This window comes from Trifolium pratense, linkage group LG7, assembly GCF_020283565.1.
Source record: "Trifolium pratense cultivar HEN17-A07 linkage group LG7, ARS_RC_1.1, whole genome shotgun sequence".
Classification (NCBI taxonomy): Eukaryota; Viridiplantae; Streptophyta; class Magnoliopsida; order Fabales; family Fabaceae; genus Trifolium; species Trifolium pratense.
Window position 1 is genome coordinate 37,533,525 of NC_060065.1, and position 27,577 is coordinate 37,561,101.

Genomic DNA, 27,577 nt, shown 5'->3' on the forward strand with positions numbered 1-27,577 from the left:
ATTAATATATTCCTCGTTTAAAAAGTTGAAATAGCAGAGGTAGCAGCAGAAGGATCGCATTCACAATGGTTCCTTCAATTACCATATTCTCTTCTCTCTTTATTCTTCTTCTTCTCCACACTTCGCTTCCAGTTTCAGCTCAATCAATCGATCACTTCACTTCTCAGATCAACCAAATCAACCAAAAAATTGCTCACTTAGGTAACTAACATTTATTCCAATCTCAATCCGCAATCCAATTTTATGTTGCATTTCACATTAACGAATTATTTCAATGCAGAATCGGTTCTTGAAGAAACCACTAAAAAGCTAACAGAAAGGGATTTGTATCTGGAAGAATGCGAAAAGCGAATGAATCACATGTCTGAAACAATGCATCATCTAAACTCAACTCTCTCTTCAATCAAGGTTTATCTTGACCTAATTTGACTCTTTTCACTAAATTATACTGTAGTTTTATTCCACTCTTAGAGGAGGCAAACTTGATTCTAGAGGTGAATAATTGATTTTGACATGTTTGGATGTTATAGAGCAGATTAGATTTTGCCTCTAGAATTGATTGTAATCGAAGCTAATAGAACTTGAAGATTTTGTAACCAAAAAAAAAAAAGAACTTGGAGATTTTGCTTTGAATGAATTGGTGTATGTTTGGTTCTGCAGTGAGAACAATTGATTTTGAGTGAATTGATTATGTAAAATTGAGTTAAAACTAAAGTGATTTATATCTGAATACATTTATGTAAAGTGAGTTGAATAATAAATTTGAATGTAAATCAATTATAGAACTAGAAGCTACCATTTCTAGCTTCAAGTAGAATCAATTAATTCTACTTTAGAAAAACCAAACATGCCAAAAACAATTTTACACCTCTAGAATCAATGTTGGCCCTTCTAGAAGTGGAACTAAACCTACACTTGATCAAGCTACTTTTACACAGGGCCTGTTTCGATTGGCTTATTTTTGAGCTTATGCGAAACAACTTATGCAAATAAATAAGTTTTTGTGTATTATTATAACCTTTTCAAGGTAGTTTAGTAGAAAACAACTTATAAAGATACAATTTTTGTCGGCGAAAACTTCTGAACTAACATAAAAGTTTATTTATTTGCATAAGTTATTTTCATAAGCTCAAAAATAAGCCAAATCCAAACTGGCCCATAATGTATGTAAACATAAATTCTTTTACATTTAACTCACTTTTAGTCAAAATTAATTTTACATAATCAATTTATTCAAAATCAATTTTTTCAATGCACACTTGAAAATGTATTATTATACTTGAGGATGTTGATGTGATTTTCTACTCAAATTGTTTATATTTGACAACAATGTATTGATCTATCTTGTAGGATGATTCATTGCATGCCGAGACACGAATTAAAGCTCTGGAAGAAGAGGTATTTTAATTCCCTGTTATACTTTTCTTGGTTTTTTGTATAGGTAACAGTGAATAATTTATTTTCATGGTTTAATTAAAAGTTCAACTGATTTGAGGAATAGGTGTGGAAATGCCTAGGTACAACTTCTTTGGTCTACATTGAGAAGGAACAACTATGATCTCCATATTTTAAAATCTAAAGCGGAAGATAATGAACAGAGACTGGAAGAGGTTACTTCAAGAGTTGAAAAGGTTAATGAATTATCCATGCTATCATTTTCCCCAGATATGAAGTTATATTTGTGTTCTACATATTTTGATTATAGTGGTTAATAATTCAAAATCCTCGTGGATTGTTACATAAATGAAAATGAATGATTTATCAAAAATTTGTACCATAAGCAATGGAAAATGCATTTTATTGTATCCTTAATAGTTACTAAATCCTATATTCAATATAGTCCTTGAATTTTGTGCATTGAAACAACTGTAAGGTGAGGATCAGTGAAAAGTGATTTTAGAGTGTAAAATAGGGCAAGACAGTGGCTTGTGCATAAACCAACTATGGTGTAATCAGTAGTGTAAAGAGGGTTTTGTAACTTGACCTTTCCTAGCTGACCAAGTAGTACTAGTAAGCACTGGTGGGAAAGGTTAATTAAATGGAAGAACAAGTATCCATTCATATATCAAGAATGTCTATTTAGAACTATATCTAATTCATTTTGATCTAGTGTATACTAGTATATTGTAGCTCACAAAGGTTTCAGCAGATAAAAATGCCCATAATGAATTTGTTTACTTTATATGCAATTTAACATTTCTTCTGTTCCGTAATTTGAGGTTGGTTAAGATAGTTCACAGATCTTTGCATTAGTTGATGTTATTCATCTTTTCTATTCAGATGGGTGCCATTGTGACTGAACAGTGGATTCAAGTTCAGCATCTTGAGCAGGCTCTTCACATGGCCAAAGTATGTAAAGTTTATTCTCTATTATATACAATTTTTGGAAACCTTAATAAATTTATATTTGTGTTTATTGAGCTTGTCATTTACTTTCTTTTTGTGCAAAGTTGAGGACTCTAAAGGCTCGATGGCAACTGAGCTTAACAAGATGCACATTCTTGAAGGTAATTTAATTGTTCAGTGTGAGAAGTGAGAACATTTATATTAGTCCTGAATCATAACTTCTCATGCCTTTTCATATCTTTGTTTGCTCCATAGTTTATCAACAACCTCTATGATGATCTTCGGTCACTGGAATCGTTTGTATTTGGTGAAAAGCCTATAGTAGGGTCATTCATCTCAAAGGCTATGGACCACTTCAAGAGATGCTATTCAATGATTAAAAAGTATCACCATCAGGTCTGTGCATGAGAATATATTTGTTTTTGGTTAATATTTGATAGATATATGTGAAAGAAAAATATTGTATATTCATGTATTAGCATATGATGAACTCCTTATGTGGAAATTTGATATTTTATTTGAGGATTCACAATATCACATGGTTTCTCACATCACTATTCAAGCACTATACATTCTTAATTTGTAAAATTTTGCATTTGTGTAGTTTATTAATATATATTAACCGTAGGGGATACATGAGGGATTCCTAGTTTTATTGTTTTATCATTGCAAGACATTCCACACTTAGAAATGCAACATCTATGCATTAATTTCTTTTAACATGTAATTGTATGTGTGTAGCTTCAAGGTTTCATAAAAGATATGATGAAGAGAAATGAATTGACTGCTATTCTTGTAAACGATGAATTAGTTTTCATCCTGGTAAGCTTAAAGCTTTCATTTTACCTATCAAATCTAAATGTTTTAGATTTTTAGGATTTGGCAGTTCTTTATAAACTTTTGGTATCGTTCTTTGATCATAAGTGGATATTTTCAGGCATCTGCTTTAGTTACCTTTCCATTAATGAGTGCCTGGATGATGCTTTTATCATAAACCATAGTTGCTGGGCAGGCGAGATTTTTTTTTCTCCGACAGGAAATTGTCTTCATACTGTTTATATAGTGACTGGCGTCTGCAACTCTCTTTCAATACTAATGCTCGAAGAACATTTGATAATTTTCTCACTTCTCAGTGATGGTGGACAAATATAGTTTTGATCTTGTATGGTAGCAATAGCCGAGAATATTTCTTAGTGTTATAATTTTGAAGAATTTGGATGTCATATTGTCATGGATTCAAACTTCTACCTGTATATAACTTGCCTGAAAGATCCTAAATAACATGCTACTACTAGTCCTTGGCACTAACTTGTGTTATAATTTTCAACTTTTGTGCTTATTTCCTTTATTTTTTCTTAGTTTTAAATCTGCACCAGCCGATCTCAATCGTAAGGTCTACAATGCTCTGACTGCGTCGTTTACCTTACTGCAGGGAAACCTAATGATAAAAAATGATCGATCTGTACCTATATTTTTATTCAAGAGGATTCCATTTATTCACATTATCTTTGAAACCAATTGTTAATAAGTTCAATATTGTCCATAAATGGAAGAGCAACGAGTTTCAATATTTTAAAATTTTTGATGTCTTGAAATGGGAAACAGTCCACACCTTGTTTAAGATAAATATATATATATTATATATTAAAATGAAAATAGAAAACCCTTTATCTGTAATTACAAGCAAAACTGTTGAATATTCAACGCTTCAGTTTTCATCAGATTATTACAAAGGTGGAAGAATAAACACTAACAAGATTCTTATCTTCCATTACATCTTTTACATTAAACAGAATATGAAGTTCTGATGGAAGGCAGAAAAGTGAATATAATCGCTGCTACATCAGTGATTACAGTGATAATTATTGTAATAATTTCTCGTGTCTTGTTGAAACACTCGGAGGTTTTCTTCCTCATATGTGGTGCTGGTGTTGCAGTGATCCTTGCAGTCATTGCTTTTGCATTTCTTAGCTCACGCCACAAACGCCGAACGAGAATATTGGAATCAGAGTTAAAATCAGAAAGTCAAGAGCTTCGAATAGAGTACAGTTTCTTAAGAAAAATTGCAGGGGTTCCAACAAAATTCAGATACAAGGAGCTTGAAGAAGCAACAGATGGGTTTCAATCACTTATTGGAAGAGGTTCTTCAGCTTCTGTTTTCAAAGGAATTCTAAATGATGGAACTTCGGTCGCTGTGAAAAGAATTGATGCAGAAGAAAGAGGAGAAAGAGAGTTCAAATCAGAAGTTGCAGCTATAGCTAATGTTCAACATGTGAATCTTGTGAGACTTTTTGGGTATTGTAATTCTTCTAAAGCTCCTAGGTACCTTGTTTATGATTTTATCTCAAATGGATCATTGGATTGTTGGATTTTTCCCAAAAGGGAATCTCAAAGGCGTCCGCGTCGCAGCGGATGCTTGTCGTGGAATTTGAGGTATAAAGTTGCAATTGATGTTGCTAAAGGACTAGCATATCTTCATCACGATTGTAGATCAAGGATCTTACACCTTGATATAAAGCCGGAAAATATACTCTTGGATGAGTGTTTTAGAGCACTTGTTTCTGATTTTGGTCTCGCAAAACTTACCGCTAAAGGCGAAAGCCAGTCGGTGTCTGCAATAAGAGGAACAAGAGGGTACATGGCACCTGAATGGCTTTTAGAACAGGGTATTTCAGATAAAACCGATGTATATAGTTATGGAATGGTTTTATTGGAGATTGTTGGAGGAAGAAAAAATGTATGTTTAATTGAAGATGAAAAGGACAGGTCAAAAAGGAAATGGCAATATTTTCCAAAGATTGTAAATGAGAAAGTGAAACAAGGGAAAATGATGGAAATTGTTGATCATAGGTTAATGGAATGTGGGGGTGTTGATGAGATAGAGGTGTATAAATTGGTTTATACTGCTCTATGGTGTGTCCAAGAGAAGCCAAGGTTAAGACCTAGTATGGCTAGAGTGGTTGATATGCTTGAAGGGCGTGTGAGAGTGGAGGAGCCACCTAGTAGTAAAATGATTCTTGTTGATTTTCTCTGTGTTGATGATGATAATGTTGTTGCAGATAGTAATAACATTAACATGCCAAGGTTGGACACTATGTCTAGTCAAGGAACACAAAGCAATGTGGAATGTAATTCTACATACTCTTTTGCTACTACTGATTTTTCTGGAAGATAGTTCTTAGTTGCTACTATGTATGATTATATATGGAACCATGTTATTATTTGATTCTGCTTCATGTTCTTCCCTTTTCTCTTGTAATTTTTTTCTTTCTTTCAAATTTTTTAAGTAAAAATGTAATTTACCTCGAGCTCGGAATCAGTGGCCTTAAATATTTTGAGCAAGATATTTTTGTCTTTGTGGTTCTATACTTCTATGTTAGCACTATAAATAATTAGTCTCTATAGTTGTGTGGAGTCGTGCTGAGATATCCCATTGACGTCATAAAAAAAAGTTGTTGATTTTTTTATTGTTGGGCAAGAATATTAATTTTTGACAAGTTAATTAATAAATTAGTACCTATTTGCTGGGTCTTCTAATCAAACATTGCTGGCTAAGTATAGAAAATATGAATATTATTCTGTTAGTGTTGGGATTTGCTGTGCTTGAAACCCCATCTACAAGATACCTCTCAAGAAAATTAAACGTACTATCAACAAGCTAGTTCAACTTGACTAAATCTTTTGTCAACCAGTTGACTTTAAATTTAACACACAAACTCTTTTTCATGGATAAAAGAATACGTGAATACATTTAAAAAACAGAAGAAAGGATATGGGAATAAAAAAAGAGCAACTGATACTAGTACGCAATAAGCAAGACAAGGTCTGTTCTTTAAGTGAACCTATGAGAATTTCAACTCTGCAAACTAGAACAAAAAATAAATAAGGAGAAAAGACATTAGAAATAGTATAAGATTATGACAAAATTTTGATTTGAGTTTCTTCAAAAAATAAAAATAAAAATTTGATTTCAGCCCGTAAATTCCGAAACCCACTTTCCCCCTATATGTTTGCATAAGTTCGGAATTCATTTTTAAGGACCAGATGCCATATGAGCCACGCGGGTTAATGATCAGTCCGACCCTTTTTTTTTTCTTTCATTTAATGAAATTTTTTATGTTATTTTGATGTATTAGTTCCACAGAATTATCAATTTTATTGAAATATAATTGTATGCAAGTGTAAATAATTTTTACATTAACACTAAATATCAATTAAACTCTACTTTGATACCTATTAAAAAAAATCTTTTTATTAAGCTTACACATTTAACTATATTTTTTATAATAATTGATTCCTATAAAAAACAAAATTAACCCTTTTTATTAAGCTTACACATTTAAATATAATTTTTATAATAATTTTTCAATTAAATGATACTTTTTTATGTTTTTATCAATATTACTTTTACAAAAATGGCATAATTTTTTTCACATTAGCTAGTACAGTCCAACCTAATTTTAAAATGAGCTACATGAATTTGGGCCAAAAAGACCCGTTTGTATTTGGGCTAGATTTTTTTCAGGCCCGATATGTCCAAGCTTGTGGGCTAATGGGTCTGGCTAGGGCCGGCCAAATTTTGACAATTGTACTCACGACGTCTCTCCTATTTTTTATGTGTCTTTTTCTCATCATTTTCTTCTCTTTCATTATTACTTCTTTATTTTTTTTTATTTCTCTCTTCTCACACTCACAAAATTAAAACTGCACTTCTTGCACAAGAGAGATCCAAATCCAATTGGAAATCAATGGCCATTTCTTCAAGAAGTACTACCGGTAAAATTGTACATTCTGCTGATTTGATTAATGTTGGATAAGATTTTTTAAGGGTTATCCTAAACAATGTCTCCGGGGACAATGGTTAAGAAAACAAAAATGAGTAATTTAAACACCAATTTCTAATTGGTTAAAAAAAAAACACCAATTTCTAATGAGTAAACCATAACATTAGTTTTTATTTTTGTATGATACTTTTAAATAGGTCACTAACTTAATGAATATCTTAAAAAATCTAACTTTATTTTTTTTAAAAGATGAAAAATAAAAACAAACAACACATGAATAAGAAAACTCACAACATCAATGACACGATACTAAGTTGAGTTGAACAACTCTTCCAAATCTTTAAAAAAATCTTACTCTATTAGGTGGTGCCTTGTCATGATACAATCATAAGAAAAGGGGAAGGGAATGATGCGCAGAGAGAGAACGGAGAAGTTGGGTAGGTCACAGAAAGAGGGGAAAAAAAAAGTTTTTTTTGTAACGGTGTCAAAATTCGGTTATGTCTTGTGACACTTGTTTGTTTTTTATTGGAAAACAGGAAAAACAGCACCTATGATATTGTAGGTAAGTTTTGTCCATTAAAATATCAAATTGATTCCTACCTTTAACTATTTATTGTCAATTAAGTTTCCTATATCTCTTCATTTTTTCTTTACACTTATCCATTTAGTCTTTAACATATTGTTTGAAGTACTAATATAAGTGAAAATAATAAAAAGTCAGAAATATTTATAAAGTTAAAACCTATTTAAGAATATTTTACAAAATGAAGACTAATTTAGTAATATACTCATTTTCTAATTACAAAAACTCATAGAATCGAGAGAATTTGATCTAACTAAATCCTATAAAATTGGTCCCGTAAGATAAAAGTTATATATATATTTTATAAAGGTCATGCTAAACAGTGTCCCCGGGCACTAGTTAAGCATATTAAAAAAAAAATAAAGAATAAAATTAATGATGAGAGATAATAACTTTTTACATCTTTAAGGTATTAAATTCACAATTTCCAAGATAAAATTTCCACTTTGATATCCTTAACCAGTACCCCGGGACACGGTTTAGCATTTTCCATTTTATAATTACATATTCAGACCGCAACAAAAATTTCTTAACAAAAACTCCTAAAATCTGAACAATTAAAAGGTCATAGATGTAAACACGTATACTTTCAAAAATATTATCTGATCTTTATGCAATCCTAGCCACATTTTCATTGTCTTCTTCTCTCTGATAACCATGGAAGATACAACATGGGAACAGAAACTCCAAGCCCTAACACACATCATAACAAGCCCTACAAACACACCAACCCTCCACTCTCAATTCTTCATTGCAACCCAAATCCCCTGCTATCTCAAATGGGACTACCCACCAATCCTCTGCTCAAATCCATCTCTTCTCAAAAAATGGGAATTTTCATTCTTCCTCAAAAGGGTCTCTACAATGGGTATTCCTGAAACTTCTTGGAGGTCTAAGTGTCCATATCAGCAACCACCACCATTGATTCTTGCTGATGGAGTTGAAGAAGCAAAGTGGGGAAGTGAAGAAAGGAAGAGTTATGTTAGGAAGAGACTTTCTAGGAAACCACTTGGCACAAATGTTAATCCTATTGTACCAATTTTATTACCTAATGTTTTGTTGTTGTCACTTATGATATGGAATCCATTTTCTTATCTTGATTGATAAATCTTGTATCCTTAATTTCCAGTACCACTTTCTGTATAAGATTGATTTTTATTTTTATTTTTATTTTTGTATTTATTTTTTATTCTTATGATCAATGATTCTAAACTCTAAGATAGGTATATCGAGTAAGATACTCTCCATTTCCAAAAGGAAATGATGATGTTTATTATTATAGTTTTGAAATAAATCAATAATATAAATATACGTTTTTTTAGAATCATTGAAATTATTTGAATATTTATATACCAAAATTTAGTACTTGTAATTTTCATTTTTTTAAGAAATGGAAAGAAATGGAGAGGATCCCTACTCGGATACATCCCATAAACATACGCTATACAACAATCATTCAGAAGATAAAGAGCTTATAAAAAGAAAAAATCAGAAGATAAAGAAACTTCTTGCGAGAGATTGGAAAGTTAAAGTTGTTCATACTTCATACCCTTCGTGAGGGTAATGCTTGTGCAAATTGAAGTTAAACTTGGTACTCACAACCTTGAGGTTTATTCTCCCATAACTATTTCGTCCGGTGAAATGAATTTTCTCCTACTAGCTGATGCTAGTGGGACTTTTTTCAAGATAGTTTCCTTTTATTTCTTTTCTTTTCCTTTTCCCCATTATATTAAAAAAAAATGGCCGCTTACATGACATTTTATTGAATTGTTGCATTTATATCAGATCGTTTTTTTTACCGTATTTATATCAGATCCTATTAAATATAAAATTGTATATTGGACCAAACCCAAAACCAGGTATGTCCCTATATGGGCCCAATATCAGTGATTTGAACATGACTCTGAGTGCGGGAAAGCGAGATCGGAGGAGAAAAAAGGTTAATCAAGCATTATCCAAGTATGTGGGTGACCTCGTAAAAGGCATCACCTAGAGAGTTGAGGGAGATGGGGCCTATACAAAGGAAGTTTGGAAAAGAAAGACAAGAGAGATTCCTTTGATAAAATTATACTACATACTTTTTTTTTAATGGTAAATTGTTAGTATATTTACAATGTTATGTTAATATTTTTTTTCGAACCTTGAACCTTCAACTCATTAATCCTTAACTCAACTAATTTAACCAGTTGACTGACCTACCCACCACACACCCTACTAACTTTAGGTCTTTCATCACTAACATGTATTCCTATTCTACTTTTATAGAACAAATACGTTAGGGCGTAAGTTCAAACTCGTGATTCTCCTTCTTCTTTTTTCGGCACTTCGTATGAGTCTTGCAGCTAGGCTTTAGAGAGAGAAAAAAATCTAGTAGATGATGGTTCTAACCCAAAATGAAGCCTTTTTGCCGGGGACAGACATAAGGGGGGCAAGTAGGGGCTGAGGCCCCCCCTCTTGTCATATTTTTTTCTTCATAATATACTTGTTCTTGATACATACTACATCAATTGATATTTGAGAGATATGTTAAAATATTATTAACGATCGTTTGGTGCAAAACATGCACCCACAATATAGTAATTGTAACAATTTACTTTAAAATATCTTGATAATATATATTATACACTATTAAAGTCCAAATTCAATTCTTCACCAAAAAAAAAAGTCCAAATTCAATTAAGTTAAGTCTGATTATTTGCTATAAGTGAAAGATTATTTTCTTGCTATATGAAGATTGTGAAAAATAGGTTGAGAAATAAGATAGAAAATGAATTTCAAACTAATTAATATGGTTGAGTTGTTGATGAATTTTATGATATAGAGCAATGTCGTGTACAATTTAGATAAACAATGCAATACATTTATTATTTTTTATTAAGCATATTTAAGTACTATTATAATTATTACGATTTATTTAATTTTTATTATTTAATTATTCCGGCCCCCATTTTATAAATTTTTGGATTTGTCCCTGCTTTTTGCCGTTGTCTAATGTTATGAGTATGAATTAGGTGGATTTTTTGTTTTGTTTTTGACAATGAGTTGGAAAATGTGGAACCTTAAACCAAAATTGTTGTCATATCACGAAGTCTTTGAAATGGATCGTGCTCCTCTTGGACTTGTGATGCTTCTTTGCTACAGTATTTATCCTTCTTTTATCTCTTTTGTCAATTTTTTATTTGTTTCCATTCGAAAAGAATTAAAGCAATGAAGAAGTATAGTTTCCACACTGCACCAATCACGCAATCAATTTTAGACAGTCTAATGAAAAGAGGTCCATTTTCTTTTTTTATTAAATAGTTTAATGACTAAATTTTTTTCAAAATAATATTTCATACCTGAAATATTTTCTTTTGTTTTCTTAACCGTTGTATCGGGACTGTTGAAAATATAGCAAGTGTGAGTTTGTAGAAATAGTCTCACATTGCATAAGAATATGGTGACTTGAACATTTATAAGTAGGAGAACCCACTCACCTATCACCTTAAGGTTTTGGGTGGACAAGTAGTGTGTCTTCTACAAAAGTGTGTTGCTCAAAAGAAAAAATCTCACAAAAGTGAATGCTCCTCACTCGACCCTCCCCGATTGTTGCACTAACAGGGACACTATCGACATTATCCAACCTCATTCCTACCCAAATAACCAAAAATCCTGGCCGTATCAAATTACTCTTATAATTTACTGTTCAACCACTTTTAATAAGATTGGTTTCAAACTAACTCTAATTAGTAACTACCTTAGTCGTATCAAATTAACTCTAAAATTTTATAAATACTGATACATTGTGATTGTTACTTTATATCTATGATAAATAGTAATAAATAGTAATTTTTTTGAATAAACACTAAATATATCAATATTAATAAGAGTAATGTAGTGAAATGACAATTCTCTCTTCCATTTATATACTTTTCTTAATATTTGTAGAATTGTCATTTTTTTTTGTGGAAGTAGAATTGTAAAAATTTGTTGGACAGAATAGTAACTATTTTTATAAATAACATCAATCTTATGGTTATGGGTAAATGGTAATGCAATAAATTGGGTTATATGTTGATCCCATCTATATAGCTTATTACCTGCTCTTTCAGTCACCTACATCAACAACAAAAAAAATTATAGCACGAGTGTCCCCTATTTACTTTCACATGGGCGGGGTGCCCCAAAGTAGGTGTCATATGAGACAAACATTTGCACCCTAAATATGTGTACCAGACCAGGTTGGTACAATTGACAACCCAACAAACCTAACCATGCATACGTGCAAGATTAAAGGTAATAGTTAAATTCTACTCCGTCAAATTTAGTAACCAACAGTAATTTATTTTTGGTTAAAAAGTTTGGCGAAAATCACACAAAGTGTGGAGAATGATCAGATCTTGTGTTCAACGTATTTGCCGTCCCAACACATTGTCAATCGATTTGTATTTGTTAAGAAATATTTTACATCGGATCGAGTTGGCCTGTATAAGAATTTATAAGTAGAGACAATTTTCACATATATATTTATGTCAGAGCAATCAAACCCAAAATTAATTCTTAGAAGTTATGAAATCAAGGAGACATCGGTTCCTCAACAATGAAATTTTCACTAGAGACAATTCGGTCTAAATCTCTACCACTGAAAAAAGTTACACCGGAGGGATCTCCTCTGGAAACTAAGCATCAATTACACTTAAATTTGGAAGGTAGAATTGCTTTTCATTTATACCACCCAAACAATATTACATTACTACAAAGAGCTGCAACTCACGTTAAATCCATCTCAATCGTATCCAAACAAAGGCTTAGTTGAAATTATACTTATCACTCCATTGAGATCGGTCTTTGTCACTTTAATGCTAATTTTCCATCCAAAAAATGCTATTCAAATCCAAACTACTGTATAACTTTAATTGAATATTTGGAGGTTTTTTCTTTTGAGTTTTGACAAAATGAATATTTATTTGGAGGTTAGGGAGCAATAAGAGTGACGTTTACGTACCAAAAGTCAAAAATTTAAATGGCCCCCGAAACTATATATAATAAGAAATTACTACTAGAAGTGTCTATGTACGTAATGTTAGGGGCATATGATAATATCGTATGCAATTTCATAAAGGATGGTAATTTATTTGAATACTGTGACTCAACGTATTATACAAGGCATGGAGATTGGAGACCACTGCCACATGTTGTGAGTGACAAAACATTAATGTCGTTATTTTCATGTCACACCAACTCCTCCTCAATCCACGCATAATTACATGCTACACCTTTCCCCATTTTGCTCTCCTTTTCATTCTACGGCTCTTGCTTGCACCCTTATGTTCTTCCATTTCAATTAGGGATATAAATAGATATTGATGATGATGAGGTAGATAGTATGATATATTAAGGGGTGTACTGTGTATACTGTTTGCGTTGAGTCGATTTTAGTCAAATCCATCATCTGATGCGATTAAGGTTGAGCGGGTTCGGTTGGATGTAAAATTTGTATTTTTATGTTAAATTCAAATCAATCCAAGCGGGTTGGGTTGAGTTGGGTCAACGAGTGATTACATATAATTATTTTAAACAATTCTCAAAAAAATATAGTTATATGACATTTTAGTTCATAAATTTTTTAAAATGGATTGGATTCACGGATTCCTGAATTTAGAATCATAAACCTATTACCTGAACCAAAAATCACTTCGAATTAAATCTGCACTTAAACGGGTTCGAGTAAAATCTGGATTGGATTGAGTTGGGTCACCAAATTGAATGAGTTGAACGGATCATCCGTATCCGTAAACACTCCTAAATGTTTTTGGTGCCACATACGTGTGGCTAAACAGTCCTAAATGTGTCCGGCCAGTTGTTATAATTTTTTTGTTTTGTTACGAGTTGTTATATGTTGGTTTAAGTCTCTCTCACATTAATTTGCAATTAGTTAAATTGATAACCATAATAAAATAAATAAAAAATCACTTTTCATATTAAAAAACTAAAATTTGGTTTTTTTTTATCAACAATGAATTAATTAAGTGGTAAAAATTTTGGACCCCTTAAACAGATAAGTAGTGATTCGATTTCTGACCCCTTGCATATGAAAATAATTCGGTTGAAAGAGGAGAATCTACCTTATATGATTCATTAGCCCCCAACAAAAATTAATCATCACTAACAGCAATACAAACTTCGTGGTAATGTAATAGATTAAAATGTTGATGAAGTTATACATGATTACTAATTGACTATGCCCTGAAAGACTACAATGTGAAAGCTGATTTTTCCATCTATATCAGTTAACCTTATTATCTTAGTCAATCGGCCAAGTCTAGCATGGTCACATTACATCCATTTTGTATTTGTAAATTCTAGAAGTTGAAGAAGGGTAAAATTTCTTCAAAGGTAGTACTACTAGTACTCCTATAGTTTTTAAATAAATCAACTACGGTGGTAGACTTTGAAGAAATTTTAAAAACTATAGGTGTTTGACAGATTTCTTTTATCAGAGGAATGGTGTTTGACTTGGCCCAATTGTAAACAGGTGGCAAATTTGAGAGGGTTGTCTGATCACTGTCCTCTAGTTCTTTCTGCGAATGAGGAAGACTGGGGACCTCGTCCTTCTAGGATGCTCAAGTGTTGGAGAGATGTTTCTGGGTATAAGTTGTTTGTAAAAGAGAAGTGGAATTCGTTTCAAATCGATGGCTGAGGTGGTTACGTGCTTAAGGAAAAGCTTAAGATGATAAAGGTGGCTTTGAAAGACTGGCACAAGACTCATGTTCAAAATTTGCCTAGTCGTATTGATTCTTTGAAGGACATGTTGTCGTTTTTAGACCAGAAGGGGGAAGAGGATGACCTGTCTGGTGATGAGCTAGAGGAGTTGCACGAGGTCACAGCGAATATTCACTCGCTCTCTCGGATGAGCGCCAGCATCAGCTGGCAACAGTCTCGCTCGTTGTGGCTTAAAGAAGGAGATGCGAACTCGAAGTATTTTCATACTGTTGCTGCAGGTCGTCATAGGGGGAATGCTATCTCTGTAATTCAAGTGGGTGGGGCTACTCTGGAGGGCGTGTCTCCTATTCGGCAGGCCGTGTTTTCGCATTTTGCGTCTCACTTTAAGTCCTCCAACGTGGAGAGGCCCGGGGTGGATAATCTCTTATTTAAAAGGTTGAATCATGTTGAGTGCAGTAGCCTCACAAAACCTTTCTCGGAAATCGAGGTGAAATCAGTTGTGTGGGACTGTGATAGCTTTAAAAGCCCTGGTCCTTACGGGATAAATTTTGGTTTCATAAAGGATTTTTGGGCTGAGCTTCGAGGTGATGTCATGTGTTTTATTTCTGATTTTCATCGGAATGGTAAGTTGTCAAAGGGCATTAATTCTACTTTCATAGCCCTGATTCCAAAGGTTGATAGCCCTCAACGGTTGAATGAGTTTAGGCCGATTTCGCTTGTAGGAAGCCTTTATAAAATTTTGGCAAAGGTTCTGGCTAATAGGTTGCGTCTTGTTATTGGTAGTGTGATATCAGAGTCTCAGTCAGCGTTTGTTAAGGATAGACAAATTCTGGATGGCATTCTCATTGCTAATGAGGTAGTGGATGAGGCTCGAAAATCTAAAAAAGAACTTATGCTTTTCAAAGTGGATTTTGAGAAGGCCTGTGATTCGGTGGATTGGGGTTACCTGGATAAGGTTATGGAGAGAATGTCGTTTCCAACCTTGTGGAGGAAATGGATTAGGGAGTGTGTGGGCACGGCTACGGCTTCTGTTCGTGTTAATGGTTGTCCAACTGACGAATTCCCGCTCGAGAGGGGCCTTAGACAAGGAGACCCTCTATCTCCTTTCCTTTTTCTCTTAGCTGCTGAGGGTTTGAATGTGTTGATGGAGGCTATGGTTACTCAGAACTTTTTTAAGGGGTATAACATGGGCGAGTATGATCCTATCTCGGTGACGCATCTTCAATTTGCTGATGACACTCTTCTGCTTGGTGAAAAGAGTTGGGCTAATGTTCGAGCATTGAGGGCTGTTCTGGTGCTGTTTGAGACGATGTCTGACTTGAAAGTTAATTTCAACAAAAGTATGTTGGTTGGAGTTAATATTCCTGATTCTTGGTTACACGAGGCTGCGTCGGCTCTGTGTTGTAAAGTGGGAAAGATTCCTTTCCTTTATCTAGGTCTTCCTATTGGGGGCGATTCGAGGCGTTTGGTCTTTTGGGAACCGTTATTGGCTCGTTTAAAAAATAGATTATCTGGGTGGAAAAGTCGTTTTCTTTCTTTTGGTGGTCGTCTGGTTTTACTGAAGTCTGTCTTGACCTCTCTACCTGTCTATGCTCTATCCTTTTTCAAAGCTCCCTCAGGCACAGTCTTCAGATAGGTGGTAGTGGCAGCCAGACCCCGATACAGGCTTTACTGTCCGTGGAGCATATCAGCTCTTGACTACTATTCACTCGGTTACTTTGGATGAGGCAGATCATCTCATTTGGCACCCTCAGGTTCCCTTGAAGGTCTCCATTTTGGCGTGGCGTTTACTGCGTGACAGGTTGCCCACTAAGTCAAACCTGATCACTAGAGGCATAATATCTTCTGCAGCTCATTTGTGTGTATCTGGTTGCGGGGCGGTAGAGTCGGCTCATCACTTATTCATCTCTTGCAACACTTTTGGTTCTCTTTGGGATATAGTTCGGACTTGGATTGGTATTTCTCCGGTGGTGTCTACTTCTATCAGGGATCATTTTGTTCAGTTTACTCTCTCAGCTGGTGGATCTAGAGCACGTCGGTCTTTTTTACAACTCATTTGGCTTGCTAGCGTATGGGTTGTGTGGACGGAAAGAAATCACAGATTATTCAGGGGCTCAGTCAGTACTACTTATCAGTTGTTGGACAAGATTAAGCTTTTTTCCTATAGGTGGTTGAAGACGACGAATGTTACTTTAGTCGCAAACTACCATAGGTGGTGGTCTAGTCCTTTATTATGTTTGGGCCTTGTATGATTGTTTATTTTCTTTCTATGACTATTTGTAAACTTTGATAGTCTATCTTGGCACATCTTGTGCTAAGAAGACTTGTTTGTTAATATATATCTCATTTTGGCTCGTTAAAAAAAAATGTTGCAATTTTCAAAAGGTACTCCTACTCCTATAGTTTTAGACATCTTTTATGACATTTGATAGCACCATTAATATACTTTATGGGCCGCTGGATATAAATGTAGATCGGATAGAAAAGTGTTTTTGGATTGAAATCCATCAACAGCAAAACTACCACCTATGAATGCAATGGTTGCATCATAATCTATGGTGCAACTACCAATTAACAATGTGGCTTTGCTTGCAACAAAGGAAAAATGAAACACTATAATATTAAATGCTTAGCTATCTTTGAGTACTGTTGAGAGAAAGCAATAACTAAACTTTTCTACAACAAGATTAGCAATTTAATTAGAATCATGTGGCTTGCCATAAAGGTACAAGCACAGAGACAGAGTCCTCAATGATACATAAAATATGATTAACATAAAAAAGAAGAGGGAGTTGTGCCTTTTTTATGAGAATCAACAAGTTACTTCTATTTTTATTTGAAACTTTGATCACATATTTAGATAAACTCTTATATCATTTTAAAGTTTGGGTTAAACCAAAATTGATCATTACAAAATTAACTTATAAGACGAGAAATGTTCACCACTAATCAACACATTTTAGCATATGTTTGATATCACAATTGATGGGAATGTCAGAATTTTCTAAAAACTAGCTTCTGCAAAATTATAGTGAATCATCGTAATTCTGACATACTCATCGTGATATAAAATATAACCTTCATGTCTTATCTCTTCCAAGATTGTTTTAACAACAAAGGGACCACAATCATCCAACTTGACTCCATTGGTATAACTCCACACCTAATGTGTGGAAATTTTTCAGAAAGTGCCTCTATAAAAACACTTTATGCAGTCACACCTTTGCATCAGTAAACCTACTCCAAAACCAAATCCTTCTTCCCTCTTCTTCCATTATGGCTCAACTATCAAACTACATTTCTTTCCTTCTCTTAACAACTCTTTTGTTACCATTACAAACTACAGCCAGAGACAGTGAATTCTTCAGCAAAGTAACTCATTTCAACAAAGAAACAAAAATTCCCAACAAAGAAGAATCAACAGTTACAAACAAACCAGAAGAACAACCACCTTTCATTCCTCAAAATGAAAACAGCTATGGCTTATATGGCCATGAATCTGATCACTTTCCTTCCACCACTACCGCCGCCACAACCACCACCACCAATTCTAACTTTGAAGACACCAACAATTACCAAAATGACAACAAGTACTACAACAATGATGCCTATAACACAAAGTATTACAACAAGGATACTTTTGGAAATGAGTTGAGTGACACAAAGTACAATGAAGAACAGAACAACAACAACAATTACAACAACCACAATCGCCGTTTCAACAACAATGCTGCAAATGAAAGATCATTTTACAACAACAACAATAATAACTATAATGGTGAGAAACAAGGGATGAGTGACACAAGATTTTTGGAAGGTGGAAAATATTACTATGATGTTAGCTATGAGAAATATAATCCAACAATGTACAATCCAACAATGTATAGTGATTCATCTAGAGGAATTAACAACGATAACTGGTACAACAACAGAGGTAATAGTAACAATGATAACAACTATGGAAACAACAATGAGTATTACCAGAATAATCATGGTAACTACAATGGTTACAAGAACCAGCATGAATTTGAAAATGAAGAAGATGCCTTTAAGCCATGAGAAACTGGTTTATCATTAGCAAAGTGAATAATTCACTTTACTTTTGAAGTGTTCTATGTGTGTTTGTGTTCTATGTGCTTTGGATTTATAAAACATAAAGAAGATGATTAAAGAATATATAGGTTAATTAATTAATTATATTTGAAGGGTTTTCTTTTAATTAATTTAGTTTGTAATGCTATATTCAGTCTTGTTTCTGGTATTGCAATGTCTCTGTTATGAATTTTAGATATAAGGCATGAAGTACAAGAGCATCAGTATTTTTTGTTTATAAACTATAAATAAGTTTTATAGTGTGAAATGGTTACTTGTTTGATTTTTTTTTTTAATTATTTTAAGTTGTACAATTTTTCTTTGTCTGTTTTTCTCTTTCAAAGAAAATTAAGCAGAGCAACTTGAGGAAAAAGACTATAAGAGTTTACAAGAAATTATATTAAAATTGCCATTGTCAATCAAATTGACTGATCTACCTACCCATAAAAATCAGAGATGCCATGTTTGGGAATGGATTTATCGCATGTAGTAACAGCTAATGGTCGTCCGATCAAAAGTGAATAGTTGTAATTAAAATTGTAAAAAATATAGTTAAACAAAATCAGATTAATCATAACCGTTTAATTATTTTTAGACAGCCGAGAATCGAGATTGTCTATAGCACAAAACTGCGTGAAAGATTACTGCTGATGATCTGGATCCACCATTTTTTAACATTGTGAGGGAGGGAACATACCTTACTAAAACTAGATTCTTTTGGTGATGCATAATTAATTTTAACATTAAACCCTTTTGCATCATGTTATTGGACAAATTGTGTTGTGAGGGAACATACATTACTAGACTATAATGTTTGTGTCCCATTAAAAAGTACAATATATTGTCTCAAAAATACTGTTGAAGATATGATAAAAGACTACAAATATATTTGAGATGAAAGAATATAAGTTTGATTGCAATTTTCAATTTCTTAATATTTAGCGTATAAAAGTTTCGCTAAAATTGTCCTTAATTATAAGACTCTTTATGAACAATTTTTTTATCCTTATAAGACTCAAAGAGGGATATGGAGAAGTTAAATTTAAAAGTGTTAGGTTTCATATTAATGAATTGGTAACCTAAAACACCTAACTCCTCCAGCATAGCAATTAAAAGCTGTCTCCAAATGCTTTGTGACAATTATACGGATAAATGTATACATGGATATGGAGACCCATTTCATGAATTATCATTGTCTTGATAGATCACTTATATGGTGCTCATTATAAGTTGTACAGCAAAGTTATAATAGCAATGCAGACAGCTTTAACTAATAGAGACCCCATTGTCACAAAAAAAACAATGTCGACTCACTAAGTGTCATAGTATTATGTTTACGTTTAACTACACATTTGGTCCCTTACGTTTATTTTAGGTTTCAATTTGGTCTCTTGCGGTTAAAAAGAATCAATTTGGTCCCTTACGTTTCCATTAGGTTTCAATTTAATCATTTCTGTTAGTTTTGTCACTAACACCGTTTGAACTATACACGTGTCACTGTGTCAAAGTGTCCACGTGTCAGTCCACATATGTCAATTGACTGTCACATGTGACAAAATTGACGGAAAGGACTAAATTGAAACCTAATGGAAACGTAAGGGACCAAATTGATACTTTTTAAACGTAAGGGAGCAAATTGAAACTTAAAATAAACGTAAGAGATCAAATGTGTAGTTAAACCTTATGTTTATATTACTAAAATTTTGGCAATAGAGACAATGGAAAGGATCATAACCATTTTTTTCCAAACGCAAAATAATATTAAATTTATGTCCTTAAACATTACGTCTCGAGAAAGGTAGCTTAGTTGGTAAATACTAAGTCAGACTTCGAATTCCAGATTTTTCACTTTCATCTCCATATAGATATTGTCAATTTGTTTGCCAATTCATTCTTTTTATTTTTAGCAATTTTAAAGTTGTATTATATCAATCAACCCCCATAATAGTCAATTTAATTGACACTAGTTTAAATCTTGCTATCATCCTATAATCCTATACTATGTATGTATGATCTTTTCTGGTGGTTCAGTAACATGATCCTTGACTAGTGGGATTTCTTTTAGTTGGCCTCTGTAATCAGGCTCAGATCTTTGCTGATGAATTTTTTTCTTTTCACCTCCTATGTTTCTTTTTTATCATCATTTTTCCATTTTTATCCTTGTATAAAAATTTCGGAACGTATTTTTTCAAAGTTTTTCTAGTTCAAATTCGGAAAAACACATTCCGAAGTTTCTTTCTAAGACAAAAAACAATTCGAAAAACGCGTTCCAAAATTTATATCCAAGGGCAAAAATGAAACCCGGGAGATATAAAAGATACACGTGGGTAGAGAAAAATTCTTTGCTGATAACCATATAATGGGCTATTGGGCTGCAAGCCTTTTCTTCTACTTCTTCTTCTTGATGTTTTCTCTCCCAACCCCCCTCAATTCTTTTCTACCCCCTGAATTTCCATTTTTGCCCTTGGGGGTACTGCGGTTTATACGAACCGAAATAAGCTGACATGCTGATAAATTTCGGTAACTACTTACCGAAATCTGGGACATTTCGGTTCGTAGGTACCAAAACAATTATTTCGGTAAACTTCTACCGAAAATGACCTAATTCCAGCGACCAACGTACCGAAATCTAGAACATTTCGGTTCGCAGATACCGAACAAGCTGACGTTCGTTTTTTGTGTACCGAAAACGCTAATGTTCGGTTTGCAGTTACCGAAATGGTCTAATATTTGGCTTCGGTGAATACGAACCGAAGTTTTTTGGCAAAAATGTTTGAAACCGCAAGGGGCAAAATTGGATTTTTGGGGGTAGAAAAGAAATGAGGGGGGTCGGGAGAGAAAACATCCTTCTTCTTTTGTAAATCTAGGCCTTTTAAATTTTTCTGAGAACCACCACAAAAGCCATTATAATGGATGGATTGGAATAATCTATTAATTCATTACGATTCATCAAAATTTTATTGAAATAATCAAATCTAATCCATCCAATAAACAAATGATACATCAATTTTTTTTAAATTGTCTAGTGACTAGAAATTTTACCCTTTAAGTGAATAAATGAAGTGTTTGAATTCTAACAAATGCATATATAATATAATGTCCTTATCAAATGAGCTAAGATCACATGGACTATGATACATCCAATCTATCCATTATTATATCTTAAATTGATGAATATTCATCTGGTCCATCTATTAAAATATATTCATTTTTATTTTTTTTAAATGATTTATTATAAGCATTAAGACACGACATCAAGTGGTCACTATGAGTAACGAGACAGAAGATTTAGTGCTAATAGGGATCACTTGATGTCTTTTAGCCACTTTGATGTCTTAATGCTCTTAATTCATCAATAAAGAAAATTATAATCTTAGACTAATATTTTTTCAATTGATAAGAGGGTGTAATAGATTAGGATTTTGAAAGACAAATGACAAACCAATAACTATGATTATATATATACATTATAATACGCTATGTAACAGAATAATGACTTTGGCTCAACCATGGGGACTATATAAACCTTCTCACGGAGAAGAGTCGGATATTCTATCATAATTTTATAAAACTTTCACTTCACGCAAATATTGACTTGAGCGTCGAAGAGTTTACATGTACAATCTTCTTTGATGCAACCGTGCGGCAGAGAACCACTGCCGGCTAAGTTGATTCTGATCAGAAAAGATTAGTTAACAAGCTCCTTCTATCACATAATCATTCAGGATAATCTGAATTTAATTTTTAAAAACAATAATTCTTAATCAAATTTTACTTATCTTTCAATCTCCGCATTACTGGAGTCTCTTTTCTTTATCAACCGGATCGTTAATAAAAAAAAAAAAAATCATAAGTTACTTTTAAATTTACTTATCGAAATTTGGATTATTGAGATTTGAGACAAAATCAAAAGCTTAGCTGATCTAATCTTTGAGCTAGTAGTAATATTTTGCAGTTCAAGTGGGACCATACTCTTAAATGTATAATGTTTAGGAGACACGTAAATAAATTCACCATCGGTTTCTCCAAAACATTTGTTTATGTGATCATCATTTTCCCATTAGTTTCTCAAGGAAGCAGAGACACCATCCATGGTTACAGTCACAGAGGTAATACTAATTCCATACTTCAATTTACCATGTTTCTGCATTTTCTTTTGTCATTCAACATCTCTTGTCTAGTCTTTTTTTGAGCTGGTTTATTCCATGTTTCACTGTTTTGTCGGTTAAAGACATTTTTTCTGTTTAATTTTACTATTGATCCATAAATGTCAATACTTTTGGACTTTCAAGAAGTTAAAGTTGGAAGCAAATTGAACTTTTCTTGTGCCTCTGGTTTTTCTATATACGAGTGCTTAATTACTTATGCTATTTGTCACTATAACTTATATATAAAGGGTGTGAATTTTTTCATCTCTAATCTATTTCATGAATTAGATAATACAGTAATCAGTTTGCAAGAAACAGATTCTATGTTTTTCTATCATGTTAGACTGTCGGTCACCACTGTTTTTTTTTTTAACTCGGTCACCACTGTTGCATGTCAGATTTTATGAAATGTGAAATGAATTCATCCTATATGTGTGTTATTTTTTAAAAAAAACTTGGTATCCGGACTTAGGACCGACTAATCCAAGGGGATCAATCCCACCGCCCACTTACCGGGGCCCCATTTAAAACCAGAGTTTTTTGCTCTGTATAGACTTAGCCCACCAAAATTGACGCCGGGGGAAATATAACCTGAGACCTTGAAAGTAGCATACTCCAAGGATTCAAGCCAACAACACTAGACCAATCCCAAGTGGGTTCCTATATGTGTGTTATTATTATTATTATTTTTATTTAGATAACCAAATATTATTTTAATTGCTACTCCTATATGTTAATATTTTTCTTTGAACTTAACTCATTTAGTAGAGACATTACATTATATATTTATATTTAGGGGTCAGGGTTATCCACGTATTCACCTTAAAAGTGAAATTCTAACCACCAAGTGTAAGTGTTCTTGTAGTATCAATCATCGTATCATAATAATAGTAGTAGTTGATTTTAAATCAGTAGTCACATGACATGAATTTCATTTAAACCTATCAGAGTTTTATTGTCCTAACTTGATTCCAAATATGTAATCTAACTTGAACTGACATATCAGTCCTAATAATATCAACATGTCCTTTTTTTTTATTTTAATGTAGTACAAAAAAATGGGGTGAAAAAAAATTGGTCCCCTATCTAGTTGATCATTATTTGATAATTTTGGTACCTAAGGGTTACATAGCCAGAAAAGATTGTTCATTTTGAGCATAAGTAGGAGCAGGGTTCACTGAAGTGTCTATCTCACTGCAACTATTATTATCATCATCTATACAAAATACATCTCATTTTAAATTTTTATCTTACTATTTTCTATATGGAAAATGCTAAATAGTACCCCCGGGCACTGTTTAAGGATGCAAAAATAGTAATTTGGTATTGAAGTTTGTGCAATCAACTCCTCAAAAGTTTAAAAAGTATTCTTTTCTTTTCAAAACTTTCTTTTTTTAGTTTTCTTAACCAGTGTCCCGGGGGGCACCGGTTAGCATGACCCTTTCTATATTTATATCATTACATTAATTAATCTAGAATGTAGATGTAGTGGACCAAATCCAGAGTAGGTGGGAACAAAATAACAAATACTTACAAATAGCTTTAGATGTATAGCAGGAGTAAGAAAAATATCTGGATTCATGTTGAAACATAAGATTGGATTTTTTAAACTTGTGTTTAAGACCAATCATTTTCTAATTCTAGTTTTGTCGTAAGAGCTACGCCTTATAAGTTATTCTATAACGAGAAGTGCTAGCAACACACTCTTTAACAAACACACTCTAACACACTTTCTTCTATTGGTTAAAATTTATATGGGTCTCATACAAGTTATATGGGTCCACATTTTTTTATGAGACCCATGTGAATTTCAACTAAGACTACTAACAATGGTTTCAACACCAAAAAATATTCAACACCCACTTTTTCACTCCACATCATTTTCTCTTTCTTCCACCTAATCATTCAACACACATTCAACTTTTACCCTCTCCAATGGTTTTTATATTCAACACCATACCCCACCACTTTCTCTACCCCACCACTTTCTATTTCATATTCTTATTTAAATTTTAATTTTTGTTTTTATGATTAAATAACATTATAATTATCGATTAAAATTAAATTAAAATAATACACTTAACAAAATTTATTTAAATATTTTTTTTATTTTCTTAATTTAAAATGCAATACATCATACAAATAACGTAATTAATACGATACAAATTAACTTAAAATGCAATACAACACACAAGTTACATAATTAATACGATGCAAACTAACTTAAAATATGAAATTGTTGGGATTTTGATAATTGTTGGGGTTTTGATAATTGTTGGAGTTTTGATAATTGTTGGGATTTTGAGAATTGTTGGGATAATTAGAAGAATTGTTGGGATCCATTTCACTAAAAAAAGATTAAAACTTCAAAAGAAAGACTAATTAGAAAGTTAATAATAGATTAAGATTGTGAAAAATTTGGTTTTTTTTTCTGTGTCCAAATGAAATGAACCAAGTCTCTATTTGTAGAGAAAAAAAAATCACGAATTTTGGTATAAAAATTAAAAATTAAAAAGTTAATTTTCAATGAAATAATTGAGTTCAAAGGATAAAAATCATAAAAATCCACCGGACCAATCAGCAGCAGCCACGTGGCCTGCTTTATCCAAACAAAGTTTCTCTCTCTGCGTCCAATGCTTCTTCACGCGGTTTGTCGGCGCGTGTGCCACACGCGCCTGTCTGGGCAAATGGAAGCGCGCCAGCTGTCCCCCCGTGTCAGTTTCAACTGAGTTGAATATATTCATCTCCTCTTTCATCCAGCTCAGATTCAACATGGCTGCTCCAATGGTTTCAACACACATTATGCAGTTGAATATACATTCAACACCACCATTGTACATAGTCTAATAAAAGAGAGTGTGTTAGAGTGTGTTTGTTAAAGAGTGTGTTGCTAGTATTATTCTATAACCTTATGATGCCGAGTTCAAATTCCCTTAGGGACAATCAGTGGCGAATCTAAAAAAATTTACTAGTAGGGGATATAAAATAGTGTATATTATATTTTGACTAAAAAATATATTCCGAATTTTTATAAAATACATAACTGTAGTGACAAATATCTTATTAACTTGATTCATAATCATATTATAGACGTTCTTGTAATTAAGGAGCTGGTTCTTTGTGTTAGCGGCCAACACTCGGTGGGATTTAGTCCTACATCGGATAGATAGGACTCTTGAGAAGAATTTATAAAGAGGAGGCAATTCTCACCTTACAAGCCGGTTTTGTAAGGATGAGTTAGGTCTCGATATTCATGACACTTTGCCTACATGCATACATGTTTGTTGAAATTGTTATGCAATCTTTCATTTACAATAATTTAAACATGATGACAATATCCAGTATTGCTAAAATTCTTTACTGTCATGTCCTCTCAGAATGATGAATTGGTTATTGGATGGCCACTTGGGCTTAGCTTCTTGAATATGAGACTTAGAGTTGTGGAATCCCTTCCAGCAACTTCTTCAGTGGAACCATATCAACTGCACATTCCATCCACAAGTTTCTCTTCATTTTCAACCTCTAACCTTGATACTGAGGTCTTGTGTTCTTATTCCTAAACTTTGGTTTGACATAATGCTTTTTACTAATTGCCATTGAATGGATACCACTTAGGAACAAAAACCACTATTGTAGTGTGTACTAATGAAGTGAAACAATTAACAACTGAGACAATTGATGACGCTCCATAGAAGTAGATGTTGATGATCCTCCTCATCCTTACAGTTGAGACGATGATCTGATCGATATCATATTGACAAAAAAAAAAAAAAATACAAATTGAGTTTTGAGACATGCATATATGTTTTCTTTTGTTTTATAGATCTGACACCAATCAAGTCACCGTCTCATCCTTGGGGATGAAGAGGACTATGACCTTCTTTCAAAAGGTGACGTTCATTATTGTTAGAGTTTCAAACAATTTTCAAGTACTAGTCCATGCTAGATCACTTATCCAAATAGTCCACCTTAAAGTTTTCCCCGAGATACAATGGAGACTTGAAAGAAAGTTATTTTCACTTTTATGTATAAATTTATGAAAAAAGACAATATTGTGGTTAAAAGTGAAAAATAAACATAAAAACGCTTGATTAAAAAACAAGCTTCCATAGCATAGTAAGTGAAGATATCTTGTATGTACCATCTAAAACTATGTTTCGAACTCCGGCTCATGTATATATAATGTAATGTCCCTATTAACTGAGTTAAACTTATGGGACAAATGATTACTATTTCTATGAACCAAGAAGTAAAATTAGAGTTCTTGTAAACTTGTTTCCTGCTTACAGTTTATTGTGTTGCAAACCAGTCTACAGCATCTTTCTTCCAAGACAACAGTGTATCCCTTGCACAGCTAATGGGATTTAGATCACGTGACAAAGGACGATTGTACTTTCCCAACTCATTAAGGTTTGAAGAAAAGAACAAGAAACAAGAAAATGGTTCTTGTTTTAATGGCCGCAAAGTACAAGGAAGTGATGTGTCTAGAGTCATTTGCATACCTGTGCTACTTGATACATTGCTAAAGATTAGAAAGAGTAAGAAGAGTGTTCAAGCAACTAGGATATGATTAACACGTTTAAGATGATTCTGTTCTTGCTCCAAGTCAAAATTCACTGAAGATTTCTAGTCATTTTCAACTAGTTTTTGGCATACTTATTATCTGTTGTATGTTGTAACTTTCCAAAGTTTTTTAAATGTCAATTGATCATAATTGTTAGATAAATAAAAAATCTTTCCCAAGTTTTTTAAACTCTTTAATTTGGTGTGTAAATTCTATAAGCATTTATCATGTGGGAGCTTATATATAAGTTGATTCTACAATTGAAGAAATGACAATAATAAGTTCAATATAAACCCAATATTAATATTTTAGATTACACTTAATTTAACTTACAAACCCGCTTCTAAGATGAGATGTA

General features: G+C 33.0%; 5 protein-coding genes across 5 annotated transcripts; all 5 read left to right on the forward strand.

The window, feature by feature from the left end:
- Positions 1-36: 36 nt before the first annotated feature.
- LOC123897563 lies at positions 37-3,666 on the forward strand. The gene is made up of 9 exons (XM_045948257.1): positions 37-201; positions 281-408; positions 1,351-1,398; positions 1,518-1,631; positions 2,281-2,349; positions 2,451-2,507; positions 2,602-2,742; positions 3,088-3,168; positions 3,284-3,666. The coding sequence occupies exons 1-9, from the start codon at positions 66-68 to the stop codon at positions 3,338-3,340; spliced, it is 831 nt and encodes a 276-aa protein (XP_045804213.1). The 5' UTR covers positions 37-65; the 3' UTR covers positions 3,341-3,666.
- Positions 3,667-3,878: 212 nt separating this feature from the next.
- Positions 3,879-5,882, forward strand: LOC123898228 (probable receptor-like protein kinase At5g20050). The gene has a single exon (XM_045949129.1). It carries the CDS (start codon positions 4,154-4,156, stop codon positions 5,519-5,521), a length of 1,368 nt encoding a protein of 455 aa, XP_045805085.1. The 5' UTR covers positions 3,879-4,153; the 3' UTR covers positions 5,522-5,882.
- Positions 5,883-8,304: 2,422 nt separating this feature from the next.
- On the forward strand, positions 8,305-8,876 carry LOC123898417. Its single transcript, XM_045949363.1, has one exon. It carries the CDS (start codon positions 8,371-8,373, stop codon positions 8,815-8,817), a length of 447 nt encoding a protein of 148 aa, XP_045805319.1. The 5' UTR covers positions 8,305-8,370; the 3' UTR covers positions 8,818-8,876.
- An 8,643-nt stretch (positions 8,877-17,519) lies between these two features.
- On the forward strand, positions 17,520-18,775 carry LOC123899721 (protein E6-like). Its single transcript, XM_045950933.1, has one exon. It carries the CDS (start codon positions 17,692-17,694, stop codon positions 18,472-18,474), a length of 783 nt encoding a protein of 260 aa, XP_045806889.1. The 5' UTR covers positions 17,520-17,691; the 3' UTR covers positions 18,475-18,775.
- Positions 18,776-22,421: 3,646 nt separating this feature from the next.
- Positions 22,422-27,398, forward strand: LOC123898077. Its single transcript, XM_045948929.1, has 3 exons — positions 22,422-22,616; positions 26,033-26,194; positions 26,965-27,398. Exons 1-3 carry the CDS (start codon positions 22,599-22,601, stop codon positions 27,223-27,225), a joined length of 441 nt encoding a protein of 146 aa, XP_045804885.1. The 5' UTR covers positions 22,422-22,598; the 3' UTR covers positions 27,226-27,398.
- The last annotated feature ends 179 nt before the right edge of the window (positions 27,399-27,577 follow it).

What these genes read in the sequence shown, in the direction of transcription:
- LOC123897563 (XM_045948257.1), top strand. Translation starts at nt 66, where the DNA reads ATGGTTCCTTCAATTACCATATTCTCTTCTCTCTTTATTCTTCTTCTT. An exon ending in CAACTCTCTCTTCAATCAAG is followed by an intron (nt 409 to 1,350) that starts GTTTATCTTGAC and finishes TCTATCTTGTAG; the next exon opens with GATGATTCATTGCATGCCGA. An exon ending in AGGCTCTTCACATGGCCAAA is followed by an intron (nt 2,350 to 2,450) that starts GTATGTAAAGTT and finishes TTTTGTGCAAAG; the next exon opens with TTGAGGACTCTAAAGGCTCG.
- LOC123898417 (XM_045949363.1), top strand. Translation starts at nt 8,371, where the DNA reads ATGGAAGATACAACATGGGAACAGAAACTCCAAGCCCTAACACACATC.
- LOC123898077 (XM_045948929.1), top strand. An exon ending in CCTCTAACCTTGATACTGAG is followed by an intron (nt 26,195 to 26,964) that starts GTCTTGTGTTCT and finishes GTTGCAAACCAG; the next exon opens with TCTACAGCATCTTTCTTCCA.
- LOC123898228 (XM_045949129.1), top strand. Translation starts at nt 4,154, where the DNA reads ATGGAAGGCAGAAAAGTGAATATAATCGCTGCTACATCAGTGATTACA.
- LOC123899721 (XM_045950933.1), top strand. Translation starts at nt 17,692, where the DNA reads ATGGCTCAACTATCAAACTACATTTCTTTCCTTCTCTTAACAACTCTT.